General features: G+C 46.7%; 1 protein-coding gene and 1 long non-coding RNA gene across 6 annotated transcripts in view; one reads left to right on the top strand and one right to left on the bottom strand.

Annotated features, from left to right (window-relative positions):
- Nucleotides 1–24,870, top strand: part of CTIF (cap binding complex dependent translation initiation factor) — a 148,019-nt gene that overhangs the window by 41,041 nt on the left and 82,108 nt on the right. For 3 of the 5 annotated variants that reach the window (XM_064403389.1, XM_064403388.1, XM_064403390.1), the window contains exons 4-7: nt 1,829–1,951; nt 5,796–5,869; nt 6,682–6,786; nt 10,653–10,728. In XM_064403389.1, coding sequence (XP_064259459.1) covers nt 1,829–1,951; nt 5,796–5,869; nt 6,682–6,786; nt 10,653–10,728 — 378 coding nt within the window. Of the gene's footprint in view, nt 1–1,405; nt 1,551–1,828; nt 1,952–5,795; nt 5,870–6,681; nt 6,787–10,652; nt 10,729–24,870 lie in introns of those variants that run through there. The other 2 variants (XM_064403392.1, XM_064403391.1) reach the window with 2 other exon arrangements.
- LOC135289626 (uncharacterized) lies at nt 1,050–1,562 on the bottom strand. Its single transcript, XR_010352384.1, has 2 exons — nt 1,404–1,562; nt 1,050–1,255 (listed from the first exon to the last, which is right to left on the bottom strand). It is a non-coding gene; the product is annotated as an uncharacterized LOC135289626 (long non-coding RNA).

Genomic DNA, 24,870 nt, shown 5'->3' with positions numbered 1-24,870 from the left:
TTCATGCCAGTTGAGCAGCTCCTTTTGTGCCATTTAGTATTTCTCAGCCACTGGGAGATTTGATGGTGTGATAAGAAGGGAGGAAGAAGGTGTTTTAACTTCTTAACAGTGGAAATAACCACAACCATTCCAATTTCATTTATCTACAACTTGAAAACCAGATAATTGCCTCTTTTGAAGTCAATACCACAATGTATTTGAACTTGCTTGAAACTTACTAGGTTGTAGGGTACAGGATGTCCAGCTGGAGTGATGCAGAAACCTGCACTGGAGTGTTTGGCTTCCAATTCCATGTGTTGGGTGAATACTTCCATATTTCATGTGCAAAAAGGTCCATGCTGGACCATGGGTAGCATCACCCTAGGTATTTCAGGTTCTGCTGTGCAGTTTTCTTCCTGCCTCATCCAAGTCAGGTGGCAGTGGTGAAGCTGGGACCTGAAGTTAGTGGCGTGGACTTGGCTGTTGTGTTCAAAAGCAGTTTGAGTGGTGAATCCTTTTGGCTTTGAAGGCTGAGGTGGCCCTGCCCTTGCCTTAGCCCATGGCAGTGTCTGCAGGACCTCATGTAGCCCCATGGGAACATCTGAGACATGAGAAACCCTCTTAAAGTTGTCAGCTCTCACACCAGTCTTAAAACACAGGCTTCCCTTTGTATTTCCAGATTTTCAGAGTACTTGGAAGAGTTGAATATTCTGTGCTTTGCGGTATTGTGGGGTTTTAGTAATTTTAAGTCGCTTCAAAAGCCTTTCCCAAGCCTCTGAGCAAAGCTTTTGGAACAATTGCCATGACAGTATCCACCTTTCTCCCCAGAGACCTTGTGGGGTGTTTGGGTAGAGCTGGTCAGGTGAGTTAGTCTGGTTTTCAATGAATCATTATGACTTGAAGGCTGAACAAGAAACCTGCAGTTTGCTTGACAGCACAACAAGTGAGAGAATAAAGGCAAACATCAGGCACAGCTCCTTAGGAGACAAAAATAGTTATTTGTGTAATGAGTTTCCTGGTGAACTACAAGAGTTCTCAGCCACGTGAATAACTGGACTCCAGCAGTGGGCTGAGCAGTGGGAAAACTGACTGAGAAGTTTATTTGGGTCTGGGAGGAGAATTAAGGGAACAGAATGGACTCTGAGAGTAGATCAGTTGGTCAGAGCACGGTGCTGAAGATACCAAGTTTGGGTTTGATCTCTGCATGAGCCATTCACTTCAGGGTTGGACTCAGTGGTCCTTGTGGGTCTCTTCCAACTCAGAATATTCTGTGAGTCTGTAAAAGAATGGAATGGAATGGAATGGAATGGAATGGAATGGAATGGAATGGAATGGAATGGAATGGAATGGAATGGAATGGAATGGAATGGAATGGAATGGAATGGAATGGAATGGAGGAATGATTTCAGTTGGGAAGTACCAACCATCATCCAGTCCAACTGCATGCTCAATTCAGGGCTGACCAAAAGTTAAAGCATGTTATTAAGGACATTGTCCAAATGCCCTTCAGCAGCTTTAGAGGGCGTGGGGTTGATGAATATGCATAGTTAATACTCATGAAGATACAGAAGGTAAGTGTTCTTTTTCCCCATGCACACACTAGAGTACTAGGGCCAAATTTTGTCTTCATCAGAGCCTCCCACAGTGTCATCCCTTTGCAATCTAAATTGAACATGTTAGAGGAGTCAGAGGAAGCCTCACAATCAGGATGCTGGTCATGGGCATGGTTTTGTAGGTGCAGGCACGAGTGGCCTGGGAGCTGGAGCTCTCCTGTTCCATCAGGTCGGTGGTTTTGGAGTGTGTGGAATGGAGTGGCCCTTGACTAAAGCAACCTGTTTGTTGTTTTCAGGAAGAGTGGGATCACAGCAGCAGTGGGAGCACAGGATCCCGGCCGGGGTCGAGCTCCAGGCAGGGCTCTGGATCCAGGTCTGGCAGCCACAGGAGAAGCAGCCAGTTCAGGCAATCAGCCAAGGTATACCTGGTGGTGACGTGCTGAAGCTGTGTCCCCTGCTTGCTGCTTCTTGGAGGCATCTCCCTCACGACATGTTTGTGGTGTGTGTCACACACAGGCGTGGGTGCATGTCCGCTGGGAAGGACACTTCAAGGACCTGTTTGGTTCACTCCTGGTGTGTGACCTGCTGAGGTGTGCTGATTGCCTTAGCTTTGGGAAAGAAGTCAGCCGGTTAACTGCAAAGGAAATTGGTGTTTTTTCTGTATTTGAAGTCTTGGAGTATTTCAATTTTGAGAAATCAAGAGGTGTCTGTAATTATTTGCTGACAGGTCTTCATTAGAAGTTGAAAGATGAGTGGGCAGCACATAGTGTTAAATGGTGACCTTAACACCAGCCTAATGATTCTGTGTGAGCTGTCTGCAGGGCAAGATGGGAAGTTATCTTCCCACCCTGCAAAAGACTCTAAGAATTATTTTTTATATGGGTTTAGGCCCATCCTTGAACTCAGACAAGGAACCATTCCTGTTAGTTTCAGTCAGCCTGTGTTCTCCTGTCTTCTCTTGGAGTCACTCGCCTTTATGCACACAGGAGCACCAGTTGTGCCAGAAACGGATGGAAGATGCTGGGGTTTGGAACCAGGGTCAAATTCCTGGTCCATTCATCTATTTCGTCCTCCTGAAGATCTTGAGGAAATAGTTTTTCCTTCTAAGCCATGCTGTGGTGGGAGAGGACCCACAGAACCAGGTTGTATCTGGAAAGTGATGGTCCTTTCTGGTGGGAATGAGACCGAACATATCCTTTCCTCTTTGAGCAGGGGTAATACTGTCTTCCTCAAAATTTCTAAATTTTTATCTGTATTTTTCACATGACAACTTGCAGTTTTCAACAGGGAAGCCCTGAACTGGAGCCTTTTCAGACAGTTCAGTATCTATCTCATCCTTTTTTTATTTTCTACCAAAGTGCAGCCAGGTGTTGTAGGCAGCTGAGAAGGAGAAAAAGTGGGGGAAGCTCCTTAAGCTCATAAAAATGTTTAAGTAATACATGGCACAGAATAATCCCTGAATTTACAGCAGGGACCCAGGTGGCCACTTGGTGTTGTTCTGTGTGCAGTGATGATTTAACCTGGTTGCAGTTGTGCAGCAAAGAGCATGATTTCGTATTTGTTTTCTGGAGGATGGTAATGAGGAGCAACAAGAGGTAGGACGCTGAGCTGGGCTTTGTAAAGCTGCTGTGTGCATGCAAATGCTGACATTGTGGGGAATTTGCTGAAGCTGCATGCATGGTAAACAGCCAGAGTCCACGTGGGCCCGTCCCTGTTTGTGTGGGCAGCTCCAGGGGCTGGGCAGCAGTGGATGGAGGTCATTTGTGCTCACAGGGGCAGGAGGACATAGGTTGTGGACGTGCATTTAAACCAGACTGTGTGCAGGATCTGCTTTACTGGATGTCTCATCTCTCAGAGTACTGGTGTTACTCTTGAAAGCGCCTCTCTCAATTATCATTCCGAGTGAATTAATTAATTTTCAGCAGCAGTAACTCCTTCTCAGTGAAAAAGATTATCTAAAGCTGTGGGTTGGGTCACTGGGAGCTTCATGTTGAAATTGCTGATGGTTATAATTGCAGTCCTGGGGGGACTGACAGCAAGTCACTGCTTTTCTTAAATACATGCCATTTTTAATCTTTTTCTGTACCTGGATCTGAGAATTGGCTTTTTGAAGTCTTATTATTACGTCTTGGCACTGTGCTGTGAGCATTTTAGTAAGCTCCCTGTGAGCTGACGCAGAGACTGGTTCCAAAGACAGGTCATAGCAGACCAAATGGGTGTCTTGAAATGGCCGCAGTGACTCACGACTTAATGACAAGGAGTGTTATCACTGGGCCCTGGCACAGTCTTTCTGGAGTCTGGCTGATGCTTGGAGTGTCTCCAAGAGGTTGTGGGGACATTTTTTAGGAGGACCAGCTTTGGGTGAGAGTGTCCAGCTGCTGCCTTGGACCTGCCTGATCTCCTCGCCACCTGAAATGGATTTGTCTCTTCTTTTGGTGTCAGCTATGGTAACCTGCACATGTGTGCTTTCATTACACTGCATTTGGATGCTTGTAAGGATTTAAGAAACTAGTTCCTCTCCTTGGTGGGAGAAAATCGTGCTTACATTTGCCTAAAATAAAAAGCTCATCTTCTGTAACTTATCACGGGAGTTATGTATTTCTGGTGAATTGTTTCTGAGCAGAGACATGTCAACTTGCAGATCCCCAGGGGTTAAAATCATAATCCATAAACCCCTTGGAGGAGACTAAAAAGGGAGCAGTGTGTCTGTGTTTGGAGTTTCTGGTGTCTAAATTGGTTGTGCTGGAAATGACTGCAGAGTGTAACCATCTGTTCACTAAGGACATGTGTCCCTGACATTGGTTGGGAAAGTGTTGCTCAATTTGTGAGCAGATTGAGCTCTGGGACTTCATTAAGAAATGGTCACAATTTTTATGAGTTTCTAATGTCTTGGTTAAATTAATAATACTTGAAAATGACAGAAGTTATATGATGGGGAAGTGATGGAATCCACCTTCTCTAGCACATGTTTTGCCAGAGTGGGACCATTTGGACTGAATTTTTAAATAATCTGAATATGTGCAAGATTGTGAGTAATCTGAATAAGAAATGTTGAGGGGAAAATTGGTTAATGTGGACTCCTTACGTGCAATGCATTCAATCCATCCAGACTGAGTCAAGTCTGATTTCTTGAATGGTCTTGAATGGCAAAATCCAACCTGCTATACTTCACCTGTGGAGAGGGCAGGGAGGACATGTGAGGGCTAATGGCTGTGATGGGGCATTGAATAACGTATGTTTGGACAAAAGCAGCTGCCTGCACAGGAAAATTCAAGGTGTTTCACAGTTGGCTGGAGATTTCTTAAAATGCCCATAGGGAAAGGCCCTAGGGATGCTGGTGCCAGCAGCTGAACATGAATCCAGGGTACCCAGGTGGGCAAGATGCCAGTGGCCCCTGGGCTGTGCCACAGTGACACAGCCCCAGGGCAGTGCCTGTCCCTGTGCTGGCCCTGCTGAGGCACCTCCAGTGCTGGGACAGCTCTGGGCCCTCAGCACAAGAGAGACACTGAGGGGCTGGAGCGTGTCCAGGGCAGGGAACGGGGCTGGGAAGGGGCTGGAGCCCCAGGAGAGGCTGAGGGAGCTGGGAAGGGGCTGAGCCTGGAGCAAAGGAGGCTCAGGGGGGACCTTGTGGCTCTGCACAGCTCCTGCCAGGAGGGGACAGCCGGGGGGGTCGGGCTGTGCTCCAGGGAACAGGGACAGGAGGAGAGGGAACGGCCTCAGGCTGGGCCATGGGAGGCTCAGGGTGGCCATCACGAGGAATTTTGTCGTGGGGAGGATTGTTAAGCATTGGAACAGGCTGCCCAGGGCAGTGGTAGAATCCTCATCCCTGGAAGTACTCAAGTGTTCCAAGTGCTCTGGGCTGGGTGACAAAGCGAGATCGGGCACAGGTTAGCCTCAGTCTTGGAGATCTTTTCCAGCCTAAATGATTCTGTGATTTTGTGAAGCTCAGCCTGGCCCCTGGACCTTGGTGGATCATGGTTGTGGACGTGGAGCAGGAGGACAGGGCTGGAGTCAGAGCTGAGCTTGTGCATTGTCTGCTCCATGTTGTGCACAGCCCTGCGTTCCCGAGGCTGACACTGTCACTGCCTTCACGGTGCACTTTTGCAGCAGGTGAGGGGTCTCTGCATTGCATGGATTCACACAGAAACACAGGATCACTTGTGCAGAGCCAAGACACCTCCGTGGCTGGTGGGAGAGGCTGTGCCCTGGTCAGGATGGCTCCATGTTCCTCCTGACAAGTAACCACCTTTCCATTTCTCCTAGAATGGCAACAAGGAGAGCAACCTTGACATGCTGGGTACAGACATCTGGGCTGCCAACACCTTTGACTCCTTCAGGTAAGCTGGTTTTAAATTGCTTTAAGAGAAAGATGGACTCTTAGGATGGACCATTCCTTGTCTTAGCCCTCACTGGTATGTCCATCCTGCTGGTACCCAGGCATCAGAGAGAGTACCCTGGTAGGGCTGGCATCACTGCTCCTCCTCCTCCTTCCCATCCCCATTTAGCCTGTGGCAGCAAGCACAGTCTGTTTAAAGCATCCTGTGTGTTCTGGAAAGGCCACTGGATGAGTTTGCAGTCCAAACACCTGAAGCCAGTACCAGTACAATTACTTGTAGTCACCCCAGAACTGCACAGGCAAGACTTGAGTCAGCTCTGAGCTGCTGCTCTGGGATTTTACTCTCCCATTAGTTGGAGGTACCATTATGTGTTGGCTTCTTAGTTGCTGGGAAGAGCTCTTCAGCTGCTGTCTCAGTGAAAGCACTGAAATACCCTTCCTGTCCAGTTTTATGCATAATCTGCAGACAGGTTGGGCAGGACCAGAGAGAACACCATTTCATGGACCTGTTGCAATAACCTCTTGGTACAGAGAGCGAGTATATCTTACAGGGTGTCTTCTGTATCAAAATTAGAGGCTTAGATCAAGCCCCAAGAGCTCAGCATACCTAAAAAACAAGAAAAAATGAAAAGAGATGCATCAGTGTGAAGGTTGGAGGCTCACATCCATGTGCTCTGCAGCAGGGAGTGGTGCTTCCAGAAATGCCAGCTTTCCTTGTCTGCAGGCTCCAGTGTGCCCTCTGCTCTTCAGCTCAGTGGTGTTTAATTAGTGGTGGACTTCCTTTCTCTGTTTTTCCCTGTTTTTCTCTCCTAGTGGTGCAACGTGGGACTTGCAGCCTGAAAAACTAGATTTCACCCAGTTTCACAGAAAGCTGCGAAACACCTCCAAACACCCATTGCCTCACATAGACAGAGAAGGGTGAGTGCTGTGTCTGCAATACTGTGCTCTCCAGGAAGGTCTCTAACTTCTCCCTTGTTCTAGGAGCTTTGGCTTGGTGGCACACCTCACAGAGGACATGGGAAGAAGCACTGGACTGTTTAGAGAGTTTGAGAATGCCATGATCAGTCTGCCTGTTTCCTCTGTCATCCAGTTCTGAGCTGGAGCAGAGTTGTTCTCTGTATTTTTGGATTGCCTGATAGATCTCAGTGTTTAAATAACTCTGGATCCTGGATCCTTGTGTTCTAAATTTAAACATCTATGGCTGTTGGAGGAAAGATCCTGGCTTAGTGCTGACCTGGTTACAGTTCCTGTGAATGACACTGTTCTTCCCAGCAAGAGGTTCAGGGAAGGAGAGAGCATCAATGTGTTTCATAAAACTGTGAAAACATTCAACAGCTCCCTTTGGTTGTGACAGCCTCCACAGGCTTCCGTGGTATATTTCTGGATTCCTTACTGGTTGTTGGTTGGTCAAACCAATTAAATGTGTGCTGGCACCAAGTGGCTCACCAGTGTTGCCTAGATGGATATCACCATTTCCCTGCAGGTTCTCTGCAGATGGAGAAGCAATCACTCCCAGACAGGAGGGTGCAGCCAGGTGGGGGGTGGGCTCTTCTCCCCTGTAACAAATGACAGGATGGATGTTGGGAACAGTTTCCTCATGGAAAAGGCTGTCCAGCCCTGGCAGAGCTGCCCAGGTCAGGGGTGGAGTCACTGTCCCTTGAGAGATACAAAAACCATGTAGATGTGGCACTTGGGGACATTGGTCAGTGGTGGCCTAGGCAGGGCCAGAGGAATGCTTGGACTTGGTGCTTCTAGAGGTCTTTTCCAACCACAACAATTCCATGACTCTATAGATTGGATTTTCCTTATGCTGTCACTGAGAGCATAAACAAAGGAAAAAAATAGAACATGTCTAAAAGATGGGGTTGCAGCTGATATTCCATCACTGCCATGTTGTGTGCAGGGATGGAAATCTTCTCTTGGAGACTTTTTTCTGCTGATAATTTGGTTTTGCCAAGGTACCGGCCAGTGCCATATGCCTGGTCTGCGCATCTTGTTTAGAAGACAAGTTTAGAATTGTTATTAGAACAGCTGATTGGAAACAATTAGAAACATCCAGCCAGGCCAGGAACATCCCATATCAGCCCAGGCTCAGCATCTGCAGTAGGCTTCTGTACCATGCAGAGGCAGGAAGACTCAGACAACCTTTTTTCCTGCTCTGTAAGTAAGGTACACTGCAGGTTTATAAAGAGCAATTTTCAGAACATTTGGAACAACATTACACTAAATCTCTAAGTCACAAAGTCTCTTAGTCAAGTTCAATCCCATTTTTTTCAGATGAGTTGGAAAAATGAGATGAAGGGAGGCCCTCTGTAAAATAAGATATAATGTGCTTTCTCTGTAAAAGAAGATAAAATGTGCTCCATGGTTGGTGGCACTTGCCAGGTGATCCTGTCAGTGACAGCTGCTACGTGCAGGGAGGATGGAGCAGGGTTGGTGTTGTGTTTTTCCTCTGGTTCCTGATGTATTGTGAATGCCCACATTGCAAACAGGTAGAGGCGACAGTGTGGAAGTGACATATTTAATCACTCCTAAATATTACGGCTGTAAAAGTGGAGTAAGAATTAGCATATCTACAGAAAAGTTGAGCAGATGCTATCAGCACAAAACAGTGCATGTTCCAAAATGCATGCCATGTAATTAACCTGGTTAGGACAGAGGGAGCACAAAGAAAGAAAAAATTGTTCTTCTTTTTTTTAATTTCTAAAGCTGACTGTGTTGTGCATTCATCAGCTCTCTGTGGTGAATCTGTGCCGAGATTCAGCTTGCTGAGCCTCCATAAATCTCCACCTGCTAGCTAGGCATTTTCCCCTCTTGCTTGAATGGGAAGCTTTTTTTAAAAAAAATTAGTTGTGCAGTGAAAAAAATAATAGGGGGAAGAAAAAAAGGACTATGCTGTTCAGTGTGTGTTTTCAACACTAAAAGAACCATTTGATTCCTGAATCTGATCAGTTGCCCAAGGCTGGCCATGTAGTTGCCTCCAGTTGTGTGACCTCAAATGGCTTTTGGTTGGGTGAAGCGTTTTCCTCCAGGGAGACACCTGCATTTATTGGAAGATGTTGTTTGGTGGCATGCTGAATGATCACAAGAGGAACAGTTAAGAAAAAGCAGGGAACTGTACCATGTTTCTGTCCTGAATTCATCTGGCTTTAACTTCCAATGCTAGCTCTTGCTCTGCTTGTACTCTTCCAGATCAAACATCCTTTTGTAGCTGGTATTTTCTCTTCATTCCAGGTATCTCCCAAGCACATGTATCACTTGAGTTTTTCAGGTACTCTAAGGAATTTCCCTACTGCCTCTTTGAAACACGTCTGCCAGAGCTGCCTGTGGTCCTGTAGCTGGGGCTCAGCCATAATGTTTTCAGAGGAAAGCTGCCTTCATCCCCCTAATCCCTGCCTCCTCTTCATTCCCTGCCTTTTTGCCACAGTTCAGCATCAGAAATTCGGCCTGGGACAGTCCCCACCCTTTTCCAAATCACCTTTCCCTACAATACACTTGTGTTCTGCGCCTGCAGCTGGCATTGTTTGTCCCCAGATGTGTGACATGATTTGTCTCATCTATATAAATACATATATATATAAATATTTTTTTTCAGATTAGTGTTTCTGTATGTGTATGCACACTATATTTTTGCCTTTGTAAGTCAAAATCAGTATTTCATCTATGGTGGAAAGTCAGTTGTTGAGCACCTCTGATTTCCAATAAATACAGAATCACAGAATGGTTTGGGTTGGAAGGGATCTTCAAGATCCCCTAGTCCAGCCCCCCTGCCTAGGTCAGAGATACTTTTACTAAACCAGGGTGCTCAAGTTGATTAAGGTTAATTAAATTGCTTCCCTTCAGTTTGCTGGATCTTGAGTCTGGTACTTCAGTATGTGCCATTTTTCTCAATTTTTTTCTCCCGTTTCCTCTAATTCCAAGATCAGTTTTTCTCTGACTTCTAGGCACTGATTACCTGGGTCTGCTGCTACCAAAGTCTCTGTTGTATCTTATATAACACTATCTTGCTTCTAACTGACAAAAAAAAAACATTTTATCATTATTGCATAAGAAAGAAAGATCATCTCTGTTGTTTGAGAACATAGAAGGATGATAATTATTGACCATTTCTTTCTTTATCTGTATCATCACAAACTCTTTGCATCCAACTTGTAATTATCTCTGGATTGTTTTTTTGGTTTCTTTTTCCAAGAAAGTTCTTCTGCTGCCACTTCTGTGTATGATGTGTGAGTGCTTGACTTCTCATCCCAATTTCATTGTCTTTCAAATTGTCTATTTATATTTATGTCGATTGCTGCTTCCTGTCTGAGGTGTGTGTTTGCTGATTTTCAACACCTTTCTCATCAGGGGAGCTGGAGCTCCCGTGGAGACCAGCAAATGAGCAGTGCTTCAAAGGAAACATTTTCCATTACTCTCTTTGTGCTCTCATTTCTGCTGTCCAGGTGGGCTGTGCTTTCAGTTTTACTTGGTCTGGAAATCGAGTCACCCTGGGCTCAGGACTGCCTTTGGTTTTCTCGCTGCTGCTACTACCAAAAGTGTTTGCAAGCTGTGGCAGATGGTGCAGGTGGAGAGGACTGAGCAAAGCATTTAATTTTGTATTAACAGCTTTACGCCTGCGTGGGAGTGTTTTGGAGCCACAGCACACTTGCTCCAGAGAGAGCCTCTTTGTTTGCATGAGAGGCCTTTCCAGCAACAACTGATATTCCCCTTGTGCTGTAATAGAAAATTAACTGTGTCTCCAACGAGTTTTCACATGCTTTTGTTTTGTTTTCCTCTTGCCACAGGCTTGGAAAGGGGAAATACGAGGATGGCGACAGCATCAACCTGAACGACATAGAGAAAGTCCTTCCAGTGTGGCAGGTAGGTGATGAGGACATCTGCCCCTGCCATGGTGGGGACCAGCAGCAGCACCTTCCCTGCCTTGTGTTCCCTTAGGAAACCCTCCTCAGGAGTGGGAAAGCTGATGGGCTGTGGTCCTTTGGGGCTGGGATGGAGATTTGTGCCTGTGGTTTCAGCTGTTAGTGCTGGGCAAAGGCAGTTGCCACACAGACTCTGTGGGGAGGTGATACACAGAGGGCAGTATATACCTGTATTTGTATACATGTGGAGCTACACATGGCTCATGTGTTGAAGAAGAGGAGATTCTGAAAAGCACCAACCCCTCCTGACAGCTGCAAAATAAATTGCTGCCAGGAAGCCAGCAGTGCCTGTGTGCTGACCCAGGTATTGCCCCTTTGGGGCAGTGCCCATGTTCATATGCAGTGGTAGTCCACATGTGTGTTTTCTCCAGCCTGTTCTTTCCCCACATCTCTCTTTGCAGCTCTGACAGTTCTGGTTAAATGACCTCTGATGCATGGATGTTGTGGAATAGCAGGATAAGACCCTAAAGTTCAGAAGAGAGGTTAGAAAAGTCAATTTGTCAGCATGATACAGTTTTCCATTTTCCAGAGCCCTAGCCCTCAAAGGAGCCGAGTTCCCTAAGCTAGGCAAGTTTCAGAGGATGCTCAGTGTGTTTTTGCTGAAACCTCTTTGCCTCCAGAGGCAAGAATGAAAACACTTCATGTGCTGTGGTAGTGTTATCCTTTACAGTGCTGAGCCAAGAGCTCACCAGTTGTGGGAATTTTGACTGAATTAGAGATGGGACCCCTGAGTTGGTTTAGTGGTGTGATTTTTTTTTTCTTTTCAATCTTTTACATAGGCAGGAAGGCTGAGCTTGGCTCACATCTTCACTGCATGGTTCAGAAGGTCACAAGACCTCTAGTTATAAGACCTTTTAAGGATTTATTAACTAATAAACAATTAACTGCCTACAAGGATATTTATGGTTTTGACCTAATCCTTAAATATTTCATCTTATGGGCTCATGCTACAGTGTAAGCTTTCTTAGCCAATCATGTTATGATACACAAACCTACAGTACTGCATTCTAAACTCCTTGTTCACCTCTGTAACTACTTTTTTTTCCCCTGTATCTTAAATTCTAAAACTCTAAACTTTCTGCTACTTAGCTTAACATGTCTCTGCCTTAAACTATAAATCTACATTCTCGCTTTCAGTACTTAAGTTTAGGAGCTTTTTCCAAGGTCTCAAATCAAATCTTGTGTTTAATTCTGAGCTTTGGCTTACAGGCCCAGAGTTCTGAGAGTTCCTTGCACTTTGGATTCCAACAGCCTGGCTTCTTGTTCACACATCATGTGAGGAAGAGCTTTGCTCATCCTGCAGACCATGTGACAATCTGCCTTACTGTTTCTTTTGGGTGAACTATTTGGCACATGAAGGAGTGGAGAAGGGCAGCTGACTTTGGCAGGGAGGAGCACTGCCTGCAGCTGCTTCCTGCTCAGTCTCTTCCATGTTTGGTATGTCTGGACTTTAGGTCACAGAGAAAAAACATCAGGTTCAGCTGATACAAACCCCATTAATTCTGCAAAATAAGGTTAGTTTCCCCGGGGAATAATTGGAAATGAAGAATCAAACAATCTTTGGTGTGAGGAGCTGATTACCTTCAAGAAGGTTTTAATCAAAAGCTGTTAAATAAGCCAGGTCCTCCTGGTCTGGTTATCATTTCATGGTGTCCTAAGAGTGAATACAATGAATTAATTCCAATATATACATTAATATATTGCTTAATTATTACTGTGACATCTCCAAGCTAGAAGACCTAGTGGGAATGCTGGATTTGATGTTTTGTTTGTGCCTCAGGCAGACTCGTGCAGTGCTGCATTGATTTGCAGACGTGCTTACCTTGGCATGTACAGCCAGTCATATGTGTCTGTGGGAGCTAGGACCCAGGTGGCTCTGGGTGAGGACTTATCTTGTCCAACATGGACAAGTGAAATACTTGCAGGAAATATCCTGACATATCATTGTTAGCTGGATTTGAATGCAACCGTGCAATGCTGACAGTGATTTTGCTGCTCCTCATCCCTTGTTTTAAATGGCTCTGTGGAGCAGTGGAGGGGGAAGGGCATAAAGAAAGACATTCCCTTGTGTGAGCCTGTGAAAGAAAAATCCTTCACCCCATGGGTTATGTTCGTGGGTGCTGCATCCTGAGGAAGAGGCTTTTCGGGTTGGTGATATATAAACTCCTGTTCTGTCTGTGTTTGAGAGCTCATGGGTTGCTTGCAGCAGGCGTGCACAGATGGAGGGGCCAATCTGAGCATCCTCTAGCTCCACTGGGGTAGTCTGAGCATCCTCCAGTGTGACTGAACCAGTCCAAGCATCCTCCAGCACAACTGGGGTGGTCCAAGCATCCTCCAGCACGACTCAGAGGGAAGTGTTTAGCTGCTGGGTGTTCCTCAGCAGCCATGGAAAGGTTAAAAGCACCATGTTTGAGAGAGGTAGGGAGTCTTGCTTACAGGCTGCTTGGAGATTTGTGTTCCTTTGGTGTTGAGGTGTGATAGACATAGGACATGAATCTTGAACTAATCTGCAGTGTACATCCAGGTCTGTATGGGTGTCTACAGAAAGATGCAGAAATGTCCCTAATTAAGCAGAATATTCTGGTTGTCAGGGGTTGAGCAGACTGTTCTGGATATCTGGGTGTTGATATCCCCCTATACATGAGTTTTTCTGCTGGAATCTATCAATAGTATTTTAACAAAATATTGCAGGGAAAACCTATTACTATTTGGCAATTAAAATGCGGAAAAATAAACAAAGCAAAATAAGCCCAAGCAACCTCTCCCCAGATCCTTTTCTTTTGTTTGGAATTCGTGCATCCCAGTCCTTGGAGATGCTCTCTCAGCGTGGTGTGCTCTGCCATCTCGTGGACGTGCACAGGCTTCACAATTCCTTCACTACAACTTGTAACTTGAAGCTTTCTCTTGGCCCATCCTTTCAAAAACCATCTGAGGTGCTTGTTTTTACTGGGGAATAGGTTTTTATTTTTGAAAGCTTGATGGCTAGGAGCTCATGAGGTCATTGCCTTGGCTCAGCTCATGAGCCATAACCTCTTCATCTCTCTTTACTCATAAGAGTCTGCAGTAGGATTTGGGCACTAATTCACCAAAGTGCTGCCAAAAATGACTCTTGTGAAGGTAAGTGTTCTCCATTCATAAGATCTGCTTTTTACTGCACACCAGGGAGCATCTGCTGCATAGGGAGGCGCAGCTCAGGTGCAGAAAGAGACTTTATCATCCTCTCATTTCCATATCAGCTGTTTTGTCAAAGGACACCACATAACCACCTTGGCGTCATGAAAACGTCACAGGGAGGGCTGAGTCAATGCCTTTTGCTTTTGCTCCCTTTGGCAAGCACTTGGAAAGTTGCTCAGGCTTGGATGTGTCACATGCAAGTACTCTCGTCCCAGATTTAGTCTTCAGAGTCCTTGGCAAGCAAGCCCTTGGCAAAATGTACACTTACCAGAGAAATAACCCTAGAGGTCATGTGCTGCAAGATCATAGGATCATGGAATGGCTTGGGTTGGAAGGGAACTTAAGGCTCATCCCCTTCCAACCCTGCTGCCATGGGCAGGGACACCTTCCGCTCTCCCAGCTTGCTCCAAGCTCTGTCCAGCCTGGCCTTGGGCACTGCCAGGGATGGGGCAGTCACAGCTTTTTTGTGCAAGATCCACCCTGCTCCTTCCTGTGGAATTTCTGTAACTCACAAAGGACATGGGAGGCTGCATGTCACAGGGGTGTGCTGTAAATGCTGCTAGACACAAGCAGAGAGTTTTGGGACGTGTCCCAAGTGGCTTCTGGACTTGTGTATTGCAGAGTTCGGCTTTCAATTTGCTGAACTCTTGCCTGTGGGATGGGCTTGCCCTCCTTTGAATGCTGGGAATGTGCTTTCACTGCCCAGCTGCTCCTTATCTTGTGTTTTAGGAGGTAGAAATGTGGCACTTCAAAATGCCTTTGCATATTGGGCTTTATTGTTGTAATGAGATAAACTTGGAAGATGGCATTGATATAATTTGGTTTGGCATCTTACTGCCTTCAGCTCATGTCCTTCTGTTTCTTTACTGATTCTTGACCCCTTTTGTCATATGCTTGCAGTTACAATAAACTGCTTGTTTCTCTTCTGGCTGCAGTCGTCATCCAGCTTCCTTGTTGGAAGAGAAACAAGGGAGAAGCTCCTCAGGAGAAAGGCAGACTCTAAGTTGTTCACATTCCTCTTAGCACCACTGTGTTCCTGATTTTGTCCAAACAGGATTAGAAGCACCAGGATTCCTGATCCGGTTTGTATTTCAGCCTATAGGTGCTTAGGCAAACAGTTTTGTTATTTAAACTCTTCCTTTTCACACATGCCTGTGTTTGAAAGCAAAAGCAAGCAGGCTGCAGGTTCTTCCTCTAGCCTTGATGTTATGCTGCTTTTCTCCTGGTGCTAGAAAACCACCTGAATTGAGGCAGCTTTGCCCATTTTCCTTGGGACCTCTTCTCACTGGCAAGTATTTTCAAGTCAGACCTTGCACTTCAGTGTGGAGATTGTGTGAATAAAGGTGGGACCTGTGCATGGGCTGGTCATTCAGGATTCCTGCCCCAGGTGAGGCATGAACACGCTGGGACATGGTTTGTTGCACCTCAGTGTAGGGGTCTAGGAAGGGCTGGATGATTCTTTCTCTGTCAGCTCTGTAGGGTGCAGAGATAGACCAATTCACATGTGGATTTAGTCAGATATGGAAGGTTCCTAAAGAGAGATAATCCAACCCAGATGTCCAGGGGGAGAGGATAGATTATGGGCAAGCAACCCCTTTGCTCTCGCTCTGCAGGCAAGGAGGAGGGATTGGTGTCCAGCACTGGTGTGAGGACTTGTTCCTGGACCCTGCAGATCACTGCTCCTTCCAGGGAGGTGGTAGCAGAACAGTTCTCTTTGGAGCCACAGACAGGTCTTTGGTGGTGTGGTGTTATTTACTGTCACCATCCGGAGTTGTCACCTCGCCACCTCCTCTCTTGCTTGACCCTTCTACACTGCAAGGCTTGGCAGTTCTCATTTTACCCAGCATGTTAGGCAACCCAGGTTGCACCTCTTTCACAGCCTTGGCCATAGCAACGTGGCCCTCTCCTAGCAGGCTGTTCTGTGCTGGTGGATCTGGGGTGGGCTGACCCCTCTGCCTGGCATCCCCTCCCACTGGGAGTGGCCTGGTCCATGTGGAGTGTGCTCCTTGTGCTCCTGTCCCAGCTGTCACTCACAGGGTCTAACCCTAATGTCCTTTATGTGTCCACCACTTCTGAAAGGGTTGGGGTCACTCCCTAGGAGCCCCAAAAGGGGGGATTATTTCTTGCTGCTGGAATCTGCCCAGAGTGTGTGGGCACAGCACTGCCTTCAGAGAAGGTTCCTTGCCTGACAAGCCTATATCCCAAGGGTCTTTCCAATACAGTAACAGCTAAAACCACTGTGGAAAGTCCCTGTCAAAGAGCCAAGACTTACTTGAGTCTAGGTCACAACGTATTGGGAGTCAGAGCTCTGCTCTTGAGTAAAAAGCTTTTGATTTGCCATGACTTCCAGTGAGGCACGGCCTTTCTGTGGCCCTTTTTTTGTTGCATTTAACCCAACTGACAATGACCATCACCTGGGGCAGAGAAGGCAAACTGCTGTGGTCACCTGTAGCCCCTCCAGCATCACTCCCATGCCAGAGTTAAGGCCACCATTGCCAAGGAAAGCAGATGAGGCCATGGAGATCTCAGAGAACTGGAGAGGTCTGGATTGAGGCTGTGAATGTCCCATGCAGGTTCCCATGGGCCGGGGCTCTGTTGGCAGAGCACAGTCCCTATGATCCCTGAAGGTTATAAACCCTGAAGGTTTTATCAGATGTGCAGGAAGGGGTAGATCTTCTAATGGGTCTTTCAGATTATGATGGTCTTTCATACCGCAGAATTGGAGAAATATTGAAGTTGGAAAAGACCCATAAGATCACTGAGTCCAACCATTCCCCCAGCACTGCCACGGCCACCACTGACCCATGTTCTCAAGTGCCACATCTACGTGGCATTTAAATCCCTCCAGAGAAGGGAATTCCACTACTGCCCTGGGCAGCCTGTGCCAGGGTCTGACAGCCCTTTCCATTAAGAAATTTTTCCTAATATCCAATTTCCTAATACCATAGCCTTATTCTGAATAAGCCCAATAGCCTTATTCAGTGCATAAACGAAAGACTGGAGAAATGGCCAGGAACTTCAATATTTCCATTATTCCTTTATTATTATCATTATAATTATTATCCTTATCATTATTAGAATTGTCATTGTTGTTGTTGTTATTATTATCATTATTATGGCTCAGAGCACGTTCCTGATTGTGGAAAATTATATGGGCTCTTCCTTCTCAGTGCTGATGTTACCCTTCTAGCTGTCAGACAGACATTGCAATGCTGACTCATAATTCCTGGGAGTGTCTTTCCAACCTGGTGGGCACAGAGATCCTGTTTTGTAGTGGCTCCTGCTGCTGCTGCTGGTCAGCTGGTCAGAATTCGGGCCAGGCTGCTGTGGTTACCAGGACAGGAGGCATTGGGATGTTCTCACACCCCAGCTGGATTGACTAGTCAGGGGTTTGGGTTTGGGATGAGCAGGGATGGAAGGTGGAAGGGACAAGACTGGTTTCTGGTGCAGCTCTGAAGTTTGGCAGTGTTTGGTGGCCGAGGGGACAGGGCTGGTGGCAGAGGGGAGCCTTGCAGCACTAGAGGGCACTGCGGCCTCGCTGCATCGCCCTGGAACACTGCTCTGGGCAGAGGAAATGAAGCTTTCCAAAGGCTTTTTCCAAGCAGAAACCCCACTCTGCAGTGTCTCTCACCCTGCTGTGCCAGGGCACGCTGCTCTCCATCCAGATGTGTCCACCTCGGGCTCGGAGTGCATGTCCAGCATGGGGAAACCTGCAGGTGTTTCTCTGCACCTGGAGCTGAATTTGGGTGAGCTGCATTTTGTCTCTGAGCAGAATGAGGTCAAAACCGAAGGTGTGTGTGACCCCCTCAAAGCAAAGCCCTGAGGGGAGCTGGTTCTTAGAGGTTAAACATGTCCCATCTCATGACTCTCTGGAAATCCCACCTTTGCCCACACAATCCTGAGCTCCGTGTATCTCCCACGGGATGCTCTGGCAGGGCTCAGTCTGGCACGCTGCTCCTCGCACCAGAGCAATTCCAGATGTGCTGAGGGGTTCTCCCTTTCTCTGGAGGTGCTGCTGCCCTGTCAGGGGTGGGATGTTCTCCTGAACACCCACATTTCCACCTGTCCCTGTCCCCCACCTACCTTGTTGTACCCATCCCAAGTTAAGGACATGCTGGCCTCAGGAGAAGGGAGATGGGCACCATGGGTTGTGCTCTGCAGGACTATCTCTATTCCTTGGACCCCAGTTTGCCAGCCACTGGTTTCTACCACAAAATAAGATTAATAATGGGATATGGGCAGCTTTGCAGCTTTTCCTCAGGCTGAGATAGCAGAGGGATGGACACAAAGAGATGTTGGGACTAGGTTGTTGGGCTTACCAATAGGAAGTGCTGAGTTTTGGGTTCATGACCAGGGACCACAAAGAAGTAGGAGTATGGGAGAGCTGTTCCTGGAAGGATGATGAAGAAAGATGCTCTGTTTTACTTTTAAGGAATCCAGAAGTTTTAGTCCTGTGAACTGCAGTTTTCTGGGGAATTAACTGGTTTCGGCAAGGGGAATTGTGCTGGGGTATAAATAACAGCTCAATAGGCATTTCAGGCTCAAAAATGTCGCCACATTATGCTCTGGCTTAAACACACCAGGGAGCTGCTTGGATTTTTCCCAGCTTTACAGCTGACTTCCCTTTCAAAAAGGTTTGCTTTTATTCAGCTATATAATATCCGAAGCAAACCTGTTTTGGTTTTTCTCAGTCATTTCTATAGACTCCAAAACACGCCCCTTAAATTGTGCCTGAATTTTAACTTCTCAATATGTTACATTTACTTCTCCTTTTTTTTTCTCAGAGGATTCATTAGAAAACTGAGAGGGTTTTTGCTGCACTCCCTTGAATTTGCTGAATATTTTCCTGCAACGTGGAAGTAATGTGGAGGAATGATTAAATTTTTAAAACATTATTAAAAGTAGCTGAGGAAAAAAAACCTAGATTTCTAAAGATCCCAAGTAAAAACTCAATGTTGCTTTGGTCAAGCAGCTATTTCTGCTGGCTTGGCTATTTCCACATCCTAATCCCCTTCCCCGCTCTCTGTAAAAGAGATGAATTTTTAATAAAATGAAGGGAAGGAAGGAATTTTCTCTCACAAAAAAAAAAAAGTAGGCATACCAGAGGACCAGAGAAGGGAGACGTGCATACATCCCCGTTGTCAGAGGGACCTGGAGAGCCTAGAAACACCTCGCTCTCTAAAAATCCTGCTAATGGGGGGATGTCCTCATCCCTGGTCCGACAAAATAGGAGTTTAATGTTTCCTGTCACATTTATAAATTTCTTCTTAACCAGAAGATGCTCCCCCACCCTTTTCTGCTGCCTTTCCTCTGATGTTGTGGGAATAGAAAGCAATACAATAAATGAGACCAGAAGTTCTTAAAATGCGAATTTCCTGCCCGGAGGCAGCAGGTAAGTGAATCCCATTCAGCTTGGAGAGATGTATATATAGCTATGGGTGTAAATATAGGTATTTAGTGGCAGGGTAAGTGTTTATTGCAATGCAGGGTGGTTTGGTCAAAGATTGTCATTTTAGTGGGAAATTTATTGCTGCACACGACGCCTGGATGTCTCTTCCACGGGGAAAATAAAGACTGTTTATAAAAGGATTAAATGGTGTCCTCGCTGTGGTAGCAGACCAAGCTCTGTAACCCAGAGGTCCTTTTAGTCCTACGTTTATATTGTCCCTCATTTTATGATTTTAAAAGTACTTTTGGTGGTTGGTTTTTTTCAAGACCATGAAATAGTTTGGGTTGGAAGGGACCTTAAAGATTGTATTGTTCCAGTTCCATGGGCAGGGAAAACTTCCACTAGACCAGTTTGCTCAGAGACCCATCCAGCTTGGCCTTGGGACACTTCCAGGGATACTCCAATAACTTCCCTGCTGGCTCTGGAAATGGCTCAAATGTATACATGCTGGCATGGTCAGTGAAAGAAAACTCTGTGGCCTCCTCAAAATGCCTTTGCTGGATGGTGGACTTGATTGATTGCATTTGGGTTAAAAGAACTAGCAAGCAGAATGTGGTCTCCACACCTCTGGCCACACGACACTGCCCCTGTGTCCATGTCTCCCAGGGCTATTCCTCTTTTCCTTCTCCTGTTCCTTCTGTTTTGGAGAAACTCCTCATTGTTAGCTTGCTTTCTTTTTCATGCTTCTTTTTTTTTTTTAATAATTCTTGTAATGTATGAGCAGAGAAACCACTGGAGAATGATAAAGCTTCATTTCTTCCTGCTTTTGTGACCCACTTCATTATTTCGTTTCTCATTGTATATTCTTCTGAGGTGCCCTGTCCAAACGGAAAGAAAATATGTGAGGTTATAGGAGCTGTTTGTTTCCTTTGGCTGGGAAAAATAAGACCCTTTGGCTGAACAAAATAAGCAGGTATCACAGAAGATATGGATTGCTTCTGCTGGATAGTTCTGGGGAAGGGACTGCTGATATTTGCTCCATCATGCATCTGTGAGCAATGACATTTCCTAAAGCTGGTGGGCTGTGTGTGTGCCTTCAGCTGGCCAGCCTTCCTCTTGGTGCTGTGCACAAATAAAATATAAAAATACATATTCCTTAAGTTTAGGTTGCTGCACATTTTCTAGATGAGGAAGAGAATATTTGGGGTCAGTAGTAACATGTACATGGTTTGGAGGAGCAGCAGGAGAAATGAGACACCCTGTCTTGTTGTTCCATGATTGTTCCACAACAGTAATCCAGACCAAAGACAGTTTTTAAGATTCAAGTGTGAAACACGGATTTGTCATTGTAATTCAAAAGAGAATGTGAGTTCAGGATGATCTCCAAGTATCCAGCCTGATGGCACCATCCCACTGCTGCTGCTGGGCACCCTCTGGGCACACCACAGAATGACAACAGTGGCTGCTCTACTCCAGCCATTGGGCCTGTGGTTAATGAAAGTTTGGTTTCCCAAAGTTTTCTTCTTATTTGGGTTGCTCCCATCCATCTTGCCCATGGAGCTTCTTCAGCCCTGCATCCTGGATCTTACAGGTGCTTGGCAGGAGGGTGTTGCAGGGGAGTCAGTCTGTTCTCTCTCTGTAGCGAGCAACAAGACAAAAGGAAGCAGCCTCAAGTTGCACCAAGGGAGGTTTAGTTGGATATTAGGGAAAAATTTCTTAATGGAAAGGGTTGTTAAACATGGAAATGGCTTGACCAGTGCAGTGGTAGAGTCCCTATCCCTGGAGGGATTTAAAAGCCATGTGGATGTGGCATTTGGGGACTTGGGTTAGTGGTGGGCTGGACAGTGCTGGGGGAATGGTTGGGCTTGATGATCTTAGAGAGATCTTTTCCAGCCTAAATGGTTCTATAATTGCATGAGTCTGTCTTTGGTGTAGACAGTGCTGGGAGACATCAGGGATGAAGAAGCTTCAGGATTGCCTGTGGTTGTAACAGCCAACTCAGCCTGAAGGTTATGGAGAGTGTGGGGACTAGGCAGGTGGCTGTGGATAGTGGCTGGTCTCCTAGCCAAAACCAACGTGCTAAAAGATCATCTCCTTGCATGCAGATCTTGACTGGAAGCTCAGTGGTGTGATTTGATACCTGGATTGTTGTGATAAGTTTCCAGTGGTGCTTTATTTTGCTGTCAGAGCAAAGCCAGCCCCGTGTGCCTCAATGCTTCGGGAGGCGGTGCAGTCCCTGCGCTCCCTGAGCCAGCAGTGTCCCAGCACAACAGGTCACCACCCCGATAAGCACAAAGGCACAGAGTCAGGCTCACACTGAAATGGTATTTCAGAAAGAGAAAAGGGGCTAAAGAAGTACCCTGACCATCAATATGTGAGTGGCCACTTCGTGTCGTGCGATCACAATATCGGTTTTCTGTTTTATTTTTTTTTATGGTTGGCTTAACAATTAAAAGGCTACACTGCACTTTGGTTTTTCCAGTCTGCTGCATCGTGTGACCCCGGTGACTCCGAGCTAAGCCTCGTTATATAATGGCGGGGTGTTTTTTTGGAAAACCTCCATTTAATCCTTTCAGAGCAGAATTTGCTGTTTTTGTTTTCTTTCATATCTTCGTCTTGTTTCCCCCCTCCGCCTACCCCTTCCCTGGCGGGCGCATGCTGGAGGCGTCAGTCTGGGAGCAGGGTCCTTTCTTCCCTTTTTTCTTCCTTTTTTTTTTTTTTTCAAATCTGCAGAGAAAGGAAAAAAAAAAAAAGGTTTATTTTCGTTTGCTTGGGTTACAGCGCCTTTCCCCACCGTCGGGGGGAAGGACTACGTGATGTGCAGCAGGTATTTTGTGAATGGAGCACAACCCTGTGACTCCCCGTCGCTTGACCGAAGGGGGAGGCAGGGGAAGGAGAAAGAAAAAAAAAATAATAAAAACCACCACCCAGTGACTCCATCTGACTCGTTTTGGCTGGAAAACTTTTTCAGCGCCGTGGTTCTTAAGCCAGGAGGAAGCTTTCTTCTGGCCCAAGAACAATAAAGGGGTCAGCAGCCTGATCCTCCCTCCTACACCCTCTTCCTTCCATTGTGAGGGGTCTGTGCAAATATCCCAGGCTGTTTCTGCTGGGGCCTGAGGGACCTGAGCCACACATGTGACATTAAAGAGAGACTCCGCGAACTCAGTAATCCTGCAAAAAGGAAAAAAAAAGAAGAAAGAGAAAACAAAATGAAATCTCAGAGGAGATCTATTTCTGGTCCAGTGTTACGCCTGGAGAAGTTACCAGTGGGTGTTTCTCATGGTGGGGGGAAATCCGTCCCCTTACCCTGCCTAGGTGCTCCTTCAATGCCACTGTAGCATCTTCCCCACTTGCTCAACGTGTGGCCAAATCCACACCCAGGGAAGGTGAACCCTTATGTCCCACTAGCCCTGCAGTTCCTCCATTTTTGGGCTTGTCTAAGAGGGGGAGTTTCTGCTGCTCCCATAGTGCAGGTGCAAGGCCTGTGTGCTGCAGGTGTGCAGTCTCCAGCAAGGATGGGGTTGAAGGAGGCCCAGCTGTTTGGTATGTTATGCTTGTTCCAGGGATTCACCACCACCTGGCAGCACTCGGTTTTTCAAGCCAGCACTTATAGTGATTTACTCCTCAGATGTATATCACAAACATGAAGGTCTGAGCCAGCAATCCCTAGGGTAAAAGGTGTTCAAGAGGAGCTGTGGGACCACACCAATGTGCCCACCAGTCCTGTCTGTCATGAGGGCCACCTGCATCTCTCCAGAAAGGAGGTCATACACTGGTCAGAGGGCTGCTACGGTTTCTGTGATATTTCTCATGAGTCCAGAGCAGTCACACAACTTGCTGCCCATGCTAGGTTCTGCCACCATGAACAGTGATTGTCTTTCCAGGTGGTATCTGCCAGGCTAGATGGTATCTCCTCCCAGGAGGTGATACCATCTCCTCAATGTGGGACCTGTGGCCTTCCAAGAGAAGTCAAGTTCAATGCAGGAAACCACATCATACACCGAAGACCTGATGCATTTGCCAGAGGGAGAGCGTATCATGCTCATCAAGTTGTAGGAACCCACCTTCTTGTTTTTTTTTTTTGGACACAATTAACCATCTAGCAGCATGCTTGACCTCGCCTGGCCGCGTCCCGGCTCGCTGGCCCTTGGCACCGCGCAGCCGCGTGGATGGCGGTGCCGATCTCGCCGTCAGGCAGTTCCTGCCCTTATTATCTCCTCGCCGCGTCGACAACGCTGCGCTGGCGATGGCCAGGATTTCCTCGCGCTGCAGAGCTTTCCTGAGGATCAGCTCCGCGAGCGGCGGAGGAAGCAGGCGCCGCGAGATTGCTGCTGGCCGCTGAGAACGCGGTGGCCGACTTCAAACGTACGTGCGACCTGACATGATCCGAGGAGCGCCGCGACGGCTCCTCTTCCCCCTCGCCCGCCTCGGCAGGGCGGGCGGGTGGAAACTCCTCTTCTCCTGCTAGTCCCCCAAGAGCTGAAGCCAGACCAAACACGGTTATGAAAGCCTGTCACAGGTGGGGGAGAGCTGTCCCGTGTCTTTCCTGGAGTTCTGAGGGAATGGTGAGAACACTCACGGCCAAGGTGGAATTCAGGGTCTCACCCCCACTCCTCTTGCAGTGTCGGTGTTGGACTACACACGCTACACACTTGCCTTTAGCTGAAAGGAAAACCATTTGTACTTCCATTTTTAAGTGCTTAGGCAAACAGGTTTGTTTTTTAAACTCTTCTTTTTTTACTAATGCTCATGTTTGAAGGAAAAAGCAAGACAGGTGCAGGTTCTTCTTTTCTCCTGGTGCTGGAGCATCTCTCTGATCTCTGCACACAGAGTCTAGCTCCAGGATTTTGGTGGTGCTTCCAAGTATAAGTGATAATTACACTAGCTTTGTTGACCTCAGTGGAGGGCAGGTGAAGTGTGACAGAATTCCAAGATACAGCTCCTTTGCTTATATTCCAGAGAACCAGTGCCCAGCTGCCCATGGCCAGCAAGGCCACCAAATTAAAGTACCTCCAAGGGTTTCAAGTGTACCTAAGGCTGGGAACCTGCTGAGTTAGAGGTGGAGTTGTGGGACTACTTGATCATCCTGACATTCCTGTCTGAGGGAGAAGAAAACTGCCTTGTTTGGCTTCTACTTGCTGCATCTTTTCCTGGCATGATTTGCATGCATGGGATAACATGAATTTATTCTTCCAAGTCCTCAAATTCTGAGAGTTTTTGGTTCAGGAAGGGCAAGTCTGTAGTGCAGCAACTGGTGGCTGTGCTTTTCTGGGAGATCTAAGGTAATTTTCCTGAGATTAGGTTGTATTAGAAAACAAGGTGTTTGGACAGCACAGAAGTATTTCTGCATATGAAAATGAATGATTTAGTAGTCACCTGGAGTAATTTGCAGTTTGGATGGAGGAATCCAGGCATCTTTCACAGGCATCTTGTCTATCCTAAGGCACTTGGTTATTTGGTGCTTTTGCTACGTATAGCACAGGTAAATCAGAAGTTAAAGTCCTGGTGGGAAGAACTGAC

Source organism: Passer domesticus, chromosome Z, assembly GCF_036417665.1.
Source record: "Passer domesticus isolate bPasDom1 chromosome Z, bPasDom1.hap1, whole genome shotgun sequence".
Taxonomy (NCBI): domain Eukaryota; kingdom Metazoa; phylum Chordata; class Aves; order Passeriformes; family Passeridae; genus Passer; species Passer domesticus.
This window is presented reverse-complemented; position numbering and strand designations above follow the sequence as displayed.